A 13,483-nucleotide genomic window follows, 5' to 3' on the forward strand; every position below is an offset into this window, starting at 1 on the left:
TAATGAATCCTCTTGAGAGACGACTGAGGGCTATTTATTTGTTCGCTCTGAGGAGTTAATAGCGGGACAGTTGATGATTTCAATTTAATGTTGTTGTTTAATTGTTTTGATATTATTATGCAACTTTTGTTCTCAATGGAATCTTCGATATGGCTCTCGGCCACTTGATCAGAACGCCATCCACCATCTCTTTTAAGCGTCGTCAGGTTCGCCCCAGAATCTGCAAGAAGTTGCAGAAGATCTCCGGAAACAATGGCCGTGGCGGAGTCAATATTAGGCAAATTAAAAAAAGTTTCGGTCGCCTTGGGCATCGATGCAATGGTGTGCTATCCAATTGGTTGCCTGGTACACTTTTCATTTTTGTAATTGAGGAAAAAACGATCAGTGTTAGTGTCCACAGGGCGAAGAGCTTTGTATTTTTGTACAACGGTCACAAACTCATCTCTGACAACAAACATGCGATCTATTTTTGTTTTAGTTTCATATTGTCGTGATGCTCGACGTCATTTACACTGATATTGGTCAGTTCTATACACCTGCAGGCACCATTAATGCCTAATACTAGAGCAACCTGAAATCAATATTTAAATGTTAATTACATGCTTAATATACCTACTGACAAGTCAAGAATTAATTTTAAAGCGACATAAATTATGCAATAAGATTACCTTGATTGCCAAAAAGGGGTCATAGAGAGCTTCCGACAAGAATTTTGAAATATTTTCACTGTTAAATATTTTAGATTCTTGCTTTTATACCTCGCATATTGCCGCTCCAGCAGCGAGTTTAGATTCATAATCTGTAATATTAATACTGTGTTTCAACTGCACGGTTCATCTTAGCATTGAATACATAGCCCAGTGTTGAGGGCTTTTTAGTTTTTGCAGCTAGGCTAAAATATATGCAAGAAATACATTCTCCAAAACGAGCTTTTCTTGGTTTCTTCTTGCCAATTTATGAATGCGTCGTAATTTTTCATGTAGATTTGTTTGCTTTTTTCCGGTAGCATATTACGCATAGCTGAGTTGGCTTCCTCTCTTAAATTAGGCGGAGTACAGTCCATAATTTCTATATCGCTCTCGTTACTTGATGTCATTTTTATTTTTGGTGATATAACAATCGGAATTAACGGGAATAAATAAAAATGTTTATTTAGCCGCTTTTTTTTATTTTTTAAACTTGACGTTTGAAAAAGCTATTCGAGCACCATGTTTAACCGCTTATAAATATAGTACCATAATTTTTTTTTTGTTTTAATGCCGCAAGGGTGCTTACAGAGGGAGGTCGTTGGCTGTATGTAATATTTCCATTGTCAGTCTAATCTAAAAAGTAAGAACAAATTTAAAAAGTTAGAGCAGCGGACAATAATGTACGTTTCATACTAACTCCCTACATTACTTCATGGCTTAGGTCAAGAAGTAATGAAAGGAGCCATAAATGAGGAACTTCATGTCTTCATTTCGGAGTATGTTTGAACCAACAATATAAAAATCTTGAAAATAATACGTTTATAAACTGTAATAGATGTCATATATTAAAGAAAACTTACACTGGAGGGCTTCGTCACTTTTTCTTTAATATCATCTATAACAGTTTATAATTTTTATTTTATATATAGTAGCGTGACTACTTAAAAAACACAAATCAAAATATTTAATAAAAATAATTTGATTTGTTCCCAAACTTGTTAATAATACGTTTAGTCCTCACAAACGATGTTTTTAACGGAAAATTATAAGTATTCAACAGGCACATTGGTAGATTTTATTATTTTTAAGTATTCAACTTATCATAATAATTAGAGGCATAGGTTTATCCTATTGTAAGTACAATAGTTTCGGAGCAATCTAGCTAGTCGTTTTAAAATGAGAGCGTAATACGTTTGTATGGAGAACCAAGTTTGCTTAAAATTAAATTCGTGGCAAGATCACATAGACTAGATTAGATATCCATTATTGTGGATATGATAGTCGTATTTATCTACGTGACAGCGTGATAAAGACAGTGTCCGTCTTATTTACGACCGCGTGGTATTTAAAAGTAACACTTAGGTATACCGTGTGGGGCCTTTACCACGAGCAAATAATTAAATCATAGATTGTACTGTACTCATCAAACGATACATACACTTTTGTTCAATAACTTATAAAAATTATGAAGTCTTTATTAGATTTCCTATTTTTGGTACAAATTAAATATTATCTTCAATGTACATCCTCGGTGAACCACTTCAAATTTTTTTTACCTCGATCCTTACGAGCGAGCTAAGTTTATTAGTTGCTGTTGTTAAGGCTAAGCTTCGCCTCCCCATAAATATAACCAATTAGGATGCATTTTGGATTCCTTATCTTAGTTTGCAAATGCCGGCCGTCACAAAGACAATGGACGTCAATAAACTTTACCTGAGCTAACCTTTTTTTTTCAACACCCACATTTTTAAGTGCCATGCTATTGGTCATCACTCTTATGATATCGCCTGTTCAAACGATTTTTGCCCTTAAGATGGTTCACCGGGAATGTCCCCGTTTGTACGTATGTACGTTGCCTGTCATGCTTTAAACATAACAAAATTCGACATTGCGTCTTAGAATAAACTATAGAATGTACTGAATGTACTAAAAATCAAACCACAAGTTATTATTCTAATGACTTTTATGCGAAGAAGCGTTAAGCAAGTGTGACGTTACGTCCGATTTAAACAATTATAATGAATCATTATTAATGATAGATCACTTAATGTGATATATAAATTACATGGAAGTGATCTAACGTTTAATGACTCGTAGGTTATAGAGACGTTTTCGAGAATAAGTATATGATTTATTATGAAATAATAGTGTCTGTGTCTATATAAATACAGAAAAATAATATATTTCAGGTGCTGATTGTGGCGCGTGGGGTAACGGCGGTATGCGCGTGGTGTTAGCAGCGCTAGCAGCGCTTGCGGCGCGAGCGCTGGGTAGCCCGCACGAACACCGCGCGCGGCATCATGCACCAGATCACCCTCTGCATTTTCCGGCGCCAGCTCCTCCACAACCATATAGAGGACATGGCGAGGCAGTCCGCTATAATCCTGAATTAGATACGATATTACCCCGTATTGATGAACATGAAACCTCTTCGAAACGCGCCAAACTAGAAGATGCTGAAACCTCATCTAAAAAAGAAGAAAAATATTTTTCCAACCATGAACGAGGCGAAGAAGTTTTTATGGCAGATGAACCACAAATGGGACCTGAAGACGACGATCCGTTAGTCGTTCGCACTCGTAAGGGCAGAGTTAGAGGTATAACTCTTACAGCTGCGACAGGAAAGAAAGTTGACGCTTGGTTTGGAATTCCTTACGCACAAAAACCTCTAGGCGACTTGAGATTTAGACACCCCAGACCTGTTGAAAGCTGGGGCGAAGAAATTTTAAATGCAACAACACTGCCACATTCATGCGTTCAAATAGTAGATACCGTGTTCGGGGATTTTCCAGGTGCTATGATGTGGAACCCTAACACAGACATGCAGGAGGACTGTCTGTATATTAATATAGTCACACCTCGACCCAGACCAAAAAATGCAGCTGTTATGCTATGGGTATTTGGGGGAGGATTTTATTCTGGAACTGCCACTTTGGATGTGTATGATCCTAAAATCCTGGTATCCGAAGAAAAGGTTGTCTACGTTTCAATGCAATATCGGGTTGCTTCGCTCGGTTTCCTTTTCTTTGACACACCCGATGTTCCAGGAAATACGGGACTTTTTGATCAATTAATGGCTTTGCAGTGGGTCAAAGACAATATAGCATATTTTGGTGGAAATCCTCACAATGTAACGTTATTCGGAGAGTCGGCTGGAGCAGTATCTGTCTCCCTTCATTTACTATCACCTCTTTCGAGAAACTTGTTTTCGCAGGCAATTATGCAATCGGGAGGTGCAACAGCACCATGGGCTATAATATCAAGAGAAGAAAGTATTTTACGAGGCATACGGTTAGCAGAAGCTGTACACTGTCCTCATTCAAGAACAGACATGGGGCCCATGATAGAATGTCTGCGAAAAAAAAGTGCTGATGAATTAGTGAATAATGAATGGGGAACCTTAGGTATTTGTGAATTTCCTTTCGTTCCTATTATCGACGGTTCCTTTTTAGACGAAATGCCAATCCGTTCTTTAGCGCACCAAAACTTCAAAAAAACCAATCTTCTCTTAGGGTCAAATACCGAAGAAGGATATTATTTTATACTGTATTATTTGACCGAATTATTTCCCAAAGAAGAAAACGTAGGCATTACCAGAGAGCAATATTTACAAGCCGTAAGGGAGTTAAATCCATATGTCACTGATGTGGCTCGTCAAGCAATAGTGTTTGAGTACACTGATTGGTTAAACCCTGATGATCCCATCAGAAATCGTAATGCTTTGGATAAAATGGTGGGCGACTACCATTTTACTTGCGGTGTAAATGAGTTAGCACATCGTTACGCGGAGACTGGCAATAACGTGTATACATATTATTATAAACACCGCAGTAAGAATAACCCATGGCCATCGTGGACGGGTGTCATGCATGCTGATGAAATCAATTATGTATTTGGCGAGCCTCTGAATCCCGGAAAAAATTATTCACCGGAAGAAGTAGAATTCAGCAAACGAATGATGAGATACTGGGCAAACTTTGCGAAAACTGGGTAAGTGTAATATTTACTATTTTTATTTTCATGTCGCAATAAAGTAGAAAAGCAAGGGAAATGCCGTCCAATTAAGATAACTTCAGTTTATAAATTAAATTGTTGCAGATGTATGCATTATTGTTTTCCATCGTACTTTCTCGGAAACGTTCGTATTTATCATGCTACTTCAGTCAACCTCAGTATTTTTGTAGGTACCTACCGAGACTGATTGCAAGAGACTTTCGTACATTTCCGTGAAAATACGATGGAAAATAATTATTCTATGACATGAGAAAGTTTACACGTAAACTAGATTATAAATTTTCAAGGGCAGGGCAGACTCCAACCAAAATTTACTAAGTAAAAGTTGGCTCGATAGAAAACATTTCATTTCATTTCATTTATTCAGTCACAATTTCTTCTTCTTCTTCCCTTGTCCCATCTTCATTTGGAGTCGGGCCCTTTTGTGTGTCTGCGCCAGGTCGTTATGTCCTGGGTTGTCAACAATGAGATATCTTGGTTTCGCAAGTCTCTATTGATAGTGGACCACCAAGAGGCTGGTGGTCTGCCCCCTGTTTTTTGTTTGGTCTGCATGTTAAACACTTTTTTAACCTTCCTCTCGCCTCATCACGTGGCCGTACCATCGGAGTCTACCCTCCTTAACTTTATCGGTTATTGGTACCACCTTGAAGGAACCTCTCACGTGTTCGTTTCGCACCCTATCCAAACGCGTCACGCCACCTGCCCAGCGGAGCATTTTCATCTCCGTTGTGTGGAGCTTTTGTTCATGCTTCTTCAAAGCAGCCCAGCATTCTGAACCATAAAGCAGAGTTTCTTACGGCTGTTTTATAGACTTTGCCTTTAGTTTTTATAGGCATTCTTGCATCGCACAGGAGGCCAGACAGGGTCCTCCACTTCAGCCACGCGGCACTAACCCGATGGTTCACGTTCTCATCGATTCGCGAGTCGGTTACTACCGAGCCGAGCCGAGGTATTTAAAACGAGACATTTTAGGTAGATTGTTGCCATCTATTTCTATGTTAGAGCCCACGCCTTCCGTGCCGCCGAAATCGCACTCCTTGAACTCGGTTTTAGTTCGACTGACGCGTAAACCGTGCCTCTCGATTGCTGACAGCCACTGATTAAATCTTTGCTGAAGTTCCTCAGAGTTCTTTTCCACCAGTACAATGTCGTCCGCGTAAAGCATACTCCACGGTATCTCCCTTTGAACTTCCTGCGATATGTAGTCCATTGTGAGGTTGAACAGCAACGGGCTTAAAGTCGATCCCTGGTGCACTCCGACTTTGACCAAGAATGGATCGCTGACACCTGCAGGACTGTGGACTTGTGTGCTGATGTCGAAATACATGTCGCGGACTAGGTCTATGTATAGTTCAGGTATTTTCTGTGCTCTCATCGACAGCCATACCAGCTTTCTAGGGACTCGGTCAAATGCCTTTTCGAGGTCTATAAAGACCATATACAGATTTTCCTTATTGATTCGGTACTTTTCCATCAATATCCTAAGAGTCTGTATAGTCTCCGTTGTACCTCTTCCTGCAGTGAAGCCGAATTGGTTCTCCGTAATTTTGGTCATAGCTGTTAGCCGAGTACCCAAGACTCGTTCCCATAATTTAAGTGAGTGAGATGTTAACTTGATGCCTCTATAATTATTACAGTTAGCGACGTCACCTTTGTTCTTGAATATGGGGCAGAGGTAGCTTCTTCTCCAGGAGGCTGGTATTTGCCCTTGTATTAATATTTTGCTCAGTAAATCTGTGAGCCAGGGCAGTGCATCTTCTAGTATTTTCCAGATGTCGACCGGTACGTTATCTGGCCCCACAGACTTATGATATTTCATTTTACGCAGGGCACACTTCACTTCTGCTGGTGTTATACATTCGATTGGTCCTTCACAGGCATGCATCGTTGGTAGTAGCTCACTCGCGTACTCCTCATTCAGGAGTAATTCGTAGTACTGCATCCATCTGTTATTGATTGCTGCGTTGTCTGTGAGTAGTCTGCCTTGATCATCCTTTATGTATTTGTTACATTTAATATCTAAAGTGGATTTATATCGTTGCTTCGCTACTTTATATATGGTATTTTCGTCGGGGGCACCCTCAAGTTGGTCATAGAAACTTTGCCTTGATATAGCTCTTGCTTGGGCCACTGCCGATTTAGTTACTACTTTCATGGATTTGTAATATAAACGATCCTCCTCGATTCCAGATTGTTGCCAGAGCTTAAATGCTTCCCTTTTGCTTTTAACGATGTCTTTGATGTCACTGCTCCACCACATCGTGTCCTTTGCAGGTGGTCGGTTGCCGTTAGATACGCCTAATGTTTTGCTAGCCCTCTCCTGGCAGAACGATTCAAAATCTGTCCACATCTGGTGCGCCGGTTTGTCTATGGCGATATCTTCTCTCAAGTAGGTTCTTATGGCTTCAAATAGTTGGTGACCCTTAGCAGTTGGCAGTTCTTTCCATTTAATCCGTTCTACATTATCGGCTTGAACCCTAATGGGTTTTGGGAGGTCTAAAACGGCCACTAGAAGTCGGTGTTGTGGTGTTAGTGTCTCCCCCAGAATGACTTTGCAGTCCTTGTAGCGTTTTGAAATAGATTTTGAAGCTACAATATAGTCTATTTGCGTTGCCGACTTACCACTTTTGTAGGTTATTAAGTGCTCATCTTTTTTCTTAAACAGCGGATTGATGATTTTAAAACTGTATTTGCAGGCAAAATGTAGGATATCCAATCCCTCTTGGTTCAGCGTCCCGTAACCGTACCCTCCATGGGCATCCCTGTGAGCATCACTTTTAGTACCTACATGTCCATTTAGATCACCTCCGACAGGTTCACCGTCTGGAATATTAAGTAGTAATCCATCAAGATCCTCCCAGAAATGTTATTTTTCTTCAGACCTGCACCCAACTTGTGGGGCATATGCTGAGATTATATTAAGGGTCGGCTTATCCATTGCCAGTTTCACAGAAATAAGACGGTCGCTTTTTCGCTCTATGCTGATTATTCTTTGCTTTAAGTTTTGATCTAGTGCTATGGCCACTCCATTGCGTTTAGTGTCCACCCCGTGGTAGATAAGTTGGTATCCGTGGCCAATATCTCGAGACTTGGACCCCTTCCATCTCGTTTCCTGGATGCAACAAATGTTTATATTCCTTTCAGTGAGTATTTGACTTAGTTCTGTGCTGCGACCGGTCATCGAACCTAGGTTCCATGTTCCTAATCTCAGCCGAGTACTACTGGTAGTCTTAGTATTCTGCGAATATGTTTTCTTGTCAGTATCATCGCTTCGGGGGGACGCCCTAGCATGATCATGGCGCCTTGCATTCATTATATCCACGTCGCTTAAGGGGGACGCCCTATCTTTTATCGTTATCTCATTAGTTGTACTTTTCATTATTGTGCACAAGAAGGAAGTATTTGGTTTTTATTTTTACGGCCAGTTACCACCTGACGCCAAGGCCGTCGTCTTCACAAGACGTGGGCGCCGCCGTTGACCCATAACGACCGCCATCCCTTCTGAAGGCTTGGCCGAACCTTCAGCACTGTCCCAGCCTTATCTCCGGATACTTCGAGTCACAATTTACATAATTAATATAAATTATAATTAAAATTAAAAATTAAACTTAATATCATGCAACTATAAAAACTATTTTACAAGACTTATTTAATATTTACAAATATGGTAGGTTAAATGACACAATACAATAATGTGGTTAAAGAACCAGAAATATTAGAGAAAGTCATATACAAACGAAATTATCATAGGTTCAGTTAATAAAGATTATTATCATTAATAAAGTCCTGGACAGAATAATAGACTTCCTTAAAATAAACTCTTTAAGGATTGCATTGAAAATACAACAGTCTACTATAGATTTACGCTACTTGCCAGATTATAGATTTGCTTTACGCTTATTGTACTGGCGCTTATGGCACTTGCAGACTCCGTAATTAGCTATGGTATCTCTAGCTATGGGAGAACATATAATATATACTTACAAAAAATATATAATATTCAAATAAAATTATGAAAAACTATAGTTTCTTTAAAAATAAAACTTCAATATAAAAATAATTATCATAAATTGTTCAAGTACTGTAGAATATTTAGTGTATATGATAAAGCAAAACTTGCTGTGATATTAGAATACTAGCTGTGCCCGCGGCTTCGCCTGCGTGGAATTCGGTCTGTGTCAGTAAGCGGCTAATTCACCCCTAATTTATCTCCCTCTCCCTTGGAGGCGGAACTTGAAGTAAAGTTGACAGATGGATACGCTAGAGGACTGTAGTCCAGATAAAATATTTTACAATTAGGTACCACTAAATAAAACTACACTCCAAAATCAGTATTTTTTTGCCCTTATTCAAATTTTTGACGTGATTTAAACGACATAGAGTAGTAGGTGTATATCGAACGATACAGTACCATTTTTGTATTTTTACGTCCTTGACTGTACCTATCCAAATCATGTCCATGGCAAATATCATCCAAATCGGTCCTCCAGTCAAATCAGTCTAAGCATGACGCCGGCGGCGCGCAGCGTCTGCCCCTACGACTTGTTGATGGTCATAGCGAAGCAGACGCTCACGGGAACCTGCAGGCGCTTGAAGCGGAACGGGAAGTTGCTCGTGATGAGGGGGATGCGCGGGATGAACACGGCTTCTCCGGCGCCACACTCCGTCAGAATCTGCGCCTACATATGTATTGCGTACGATGTCTTTGGGATCACAATCGAGACTCGCGCTGGCTTGCCGTTTCCGCCGAAAGTGAAGCGACCTGCCTGGCTAGAGCGCCACTGAGTCTCTCACCGTGGTATTTTTCAGACTCCTGAGACCGTGCCCCTTGTAGCCTCAATGCGTTGCGAGACTTTCTCGAAAGATTCGATTTTTTTCGGGAAGGCATGGTAACGCGTATAAGTCCCAAATCGTTTGACAATTACTCCGCAAACGACATAGTTTTTTTTTTTTTAAAGTAAGTACCCACCTTCGTGGCCATTATTAAGAGGAAAGGGCACGGCCGCTTCTCCATACAAACGCAGTCTCCATTTTCCTCTATCATTATGAAAATATTTTTAGGTAGATAATTTGAAGTATATTTACCATAGCTAAATGCTACGTTTTCTACGTTTGACTTTTCTAGATTTTTTGATTATTGTAAAAATTAGGAGCGAAAAACTGATTTCAGGCAAATTTTTTAATGCTTCTAACTTTTATAATAAGTAATTAAAAATACCAAAAACACAAACGTACACGGGACATAGCTGTGGTTGATACACAACTAATTGTGTCAAAATATTTTGAATAATGTTAATATCAAGAGAGGAAACTGAGGACTAACAGTTGTACGAAAAGGTGATTTCGCGCGGGTCCTCCACTTTCCTCTTAGTGCTTAAAGGATGCGATACGTATGAATATGGATGCGATATACGATTAGGTATTTGGCAGAATTAATCTTGGTGTTCCTAAGATGTATTTAAGAAGTGGAGCTACCCAGATTTTTGATGTAGGGGGGTGGGGATGTTTAAGATTAGGTTCTAAGTCGTTTAGTATCATTTTCAACTAAATCAAAAGACGTATACGTAGATTTCATGTAAATCAGTTCAGGCGGTTATTGATTCCCCCTACAATATTACACCTTCCTTTTCAGTTTTAAGGTAAAAATTTTTTTGATAAAATCTACCCTATGTTCTTCTATGGCCTCAGATACCAAATTTTATCTGAATCGATTCAGCGGTTATTGAATCCCATACGAATTTCCACCTCCCTTTTCACACCCTTAAGGGATGATGTTTGAGATTAAAACTTTCCTATGCTCTTCCCTAGGACTCAAACTATCTCTATACCAAATTTAAACTAAATTGGTTCAGCGGTTTAAGCGTGAAGAGGATTTAAAAAAAAGTATTATTTCTTCATATTTTTAGTGTTTTCACTCCGGAATGGTGTCATTTTGAATATGTGTCATAAATGAATTCGGCATACTCGATTTATACAAAAACGATACCTAACTTGGCCTAGTAGCTTAAATGATATAGTTATCGAGATAAAGTTTTTAACCCCTTTTTCACCACCTTGGGGGATGAATTTTTAAAAACGTTGAAAGTAATTTTCTTGCTTCCTTTTTGCAGTTTCAAGTTCCAAGCTTAAAATGAAATGTGCTCCCCAAGACAAACTTTCATCCCCTTTTCAACCCCCTGAGGCGTTAAATTTCCAAAAACGTCGAAATTACTTTTTTTTCTAATCGTCTATTATACCTTTCTAAGAAGTTTCAAAGCATTTGTAATGGATTCAAACTTTCAACCCCCTTTTAACCCCGTTAGGGGACGAATTCTTGATAACGCTGAAATCACTTTTCCCGTATTTCAATCACTTTTCACTTTGCCCATATAGAAAGTTTCAAGTAACGCACTCGAAAAAAAATTTGATCTCCGTACAAACTTTCAACTTCTTTTTCACCTCCTTAGGGGATGAATTTTCAAAAACGCTGAAATTAGTTTTCTTGTATTTCAATAATATATCTTTTTGCGAAGTTTCAAATTGCTAGCTTAAAATAAATCTTAAACCCCATACAAACATTCATCCCTTTTTTAACCCCCTGGGGGGTAAAATTTCTCAAATTTTTATAGCCTATAACCTGGCCGTGGTTTTTTTCGTCAGATTAATAAAGTTTGCATTGAAATCCGTTCAGCTGTTTTCATTTGATGCGCGGTCAAATAAACAGACAAACAGATAAACAGACAAATAGACAAAAATTCTAAAAACTGTTGGAACGTGTTCTGTTATCGATTCTAAGTATCAATATCTTCCATGTACAGACTTTCGACCCTCTTCTGCTTTATTATATGTATAGATAAACACTTGTTGGGGCAGCTGGACAGGTATAAGAGAACATCCCACCTCCGGACCTTAACCAATGAGCCATACTTTTAAATACTTAAAAGTACCAATGAATATGGGAAAAGGCTCTGGCCAATATACCTACCCAATATCCTGAACAGCTTACCCAAACAAATAGTAGAAACGTTAGAAAAATATCCCGATAAAGTACACTTGGATGCTGACTAATGTGTCAACCCACAAAACTTCAAAAATGAGATTTTCACTTCTCATGCTCGTAAAGTTCTCCTTTGTGCTAGATGTATGCTGCACAAAATGCTACTTTTATGCTCTAGTGCACAAGACCCCTACACACGAATTGCGGCGCGAAGCCACGAACGCGAGTGTGGACAGTTCGCTAATCAGCGAAATCGACACCACACTCGCGTTCGCGGCTTTGCGCCGCGATTCTCGCACGAGTGTGCAGTGGGCTTAAGGTAAATATCACGTGTTAAAAAGAAAAAAAAAAGAATATTGGCGGGAAGCTCTTGTTGCGGCTTTGCAATTGTTGCTGTTTTACGATTGTTATTTTTAATAATGTCGTCGAGTGAGGAGGAAATTACAGTTTCGCCTAATACTTTAATGGAAAGGAAATCGAAAAATGTTATTGAGCAGTTATTGCCGCAGAAATCCAAACAAAAATATATTACTGTATACGAAAATTTCATGAGTTGGAGAGCCGAAAAACTAGTCGATACTTTCTCGGAAGGTGTTTTCTTAACATATTTCGACGAATTGTCTAAGAAATTGAAGCCGCCTACATTATGGAGTGTGTACTCTATGCTTAAGAGTACGTTGCATGTGAAAAACGACGTGAATATAAAACCCTATGTGAAACTTACATGTTTTTTGAAGAGACTTTCTAATGGGCACAAAACCAAAAATTCAAAGGTTCTCACGGCAAACCATGTGGAAACATTCTCAAACACCGCTCCCGATGCTCAATATTTGGCTACAAAAGTACGTAATCTTCTAATTGTTCAAATATCACATTAAAATTTAATGAAATGTATTTTATTTGTTTGCCATTGTTTTATTTTACTCACAATCGAAGTGAAAAGCAGTGTGTATAACTCAGGCACAAAGCCCTATTTTTATCCTCGGCTATATTGGTCCTTGCTGCCGCTCGGACCAATAAATTGCCTCGTATAAAAATGAGTCGCTTTGTGCCCTTGTTGTACAATCTACTATTTAATGCCATATTGTAGCTGGTCCGCTCTACTTTATATTGCAAAAATGACCTCAGTGATTTGAAATTTATATATATTCCAAAAGAAGGAAAAAAGGTTAACACAAATCCGTTAACACGTGTTGTCTGTTTTGCATTAATGCGTCTAGTACCTTAACTTATTGCAGTAATGGGCATAACGCATACTAAAATGTCAATAATGTCTTAAGAGAGGTTAACTCATTATTGCGAAAATCCCATTCCATTAGGTCTGTTTTACCAGAAGCGCTCTGAAGGTAAGTTCTGCAAAAAATTGTGTTTATTATAAGTAATTTTACGAATTTAGTGCACAAATCTATTAATTGTTGCACTTTTCAAGAGATAAATACTAATGCTAACCGAAATAAGGTATTTATAAAGCGTAATCACACTAGATTTTAAGGGTTTTATTTTTTAGGTGAGTTTGCCGAAATAAATTAAACAAAACCGCTAAATGCTGTAGTTTTACTTAGCAATTAATTTTCAATGCCAAGTTCAACAATTTGAATATACGCACATTCGTAAAATAATGTTATTTTAATAACTATAATGAATTTAAATTACTTGCTAGACTTGAATCATTCTTGCAAATCGAAAAACATATCATATCAATGCATTATGAGGCCTGATTGATTATTGCAAAACAAAATTTATATTAAGTTAGTATTTAACAACAACAAGTTATGTGCTATAACATGTGGATTATAAGTTCAAA

General features: G+C 38.6%; 1 protein-coding gene across 1 annotated transcript in view; it reads left to right on the plus strand.

Moving 5' to 3' along the window:
- Positions 1 to 2,862: 2,862 nt before the first annotated feature.
- The window catches only part of LOC134754238 (acetylcholinesterase-like), a 37,575-nt gene continuing 26,954 nt past the window's right edge, over positions 2,863 to 13,483 (plus strand). Inside the window, exon 1 of the mRNA XM_063690421.1 lies at positions 2,863 to 4,679. Within this exon, the coding sequence (XP_063546491.1) occupies positions 2,911 to 4,679 (1,769 nt within the window). The 5' untranslated portion in view covers positions 2,863 to 2,910. The remainder of the gene's footprint in view (positions 4,680 to 13,483) is intronic.

The sequence above is a fragment of the Cydia strobilella genome, chromosome Z (genome assembly GCF_947568885.1).
Source record: "Cydia strobilella chromosome Z, ilCydStro3.1, whole genome shotgun sequence".
Lineage (NCBI taxonomy): Eukaryota > Metazoa > Arthropoda > Insecta > Lepidoptera > Tortricidae > Cydia > Cydia strobilella.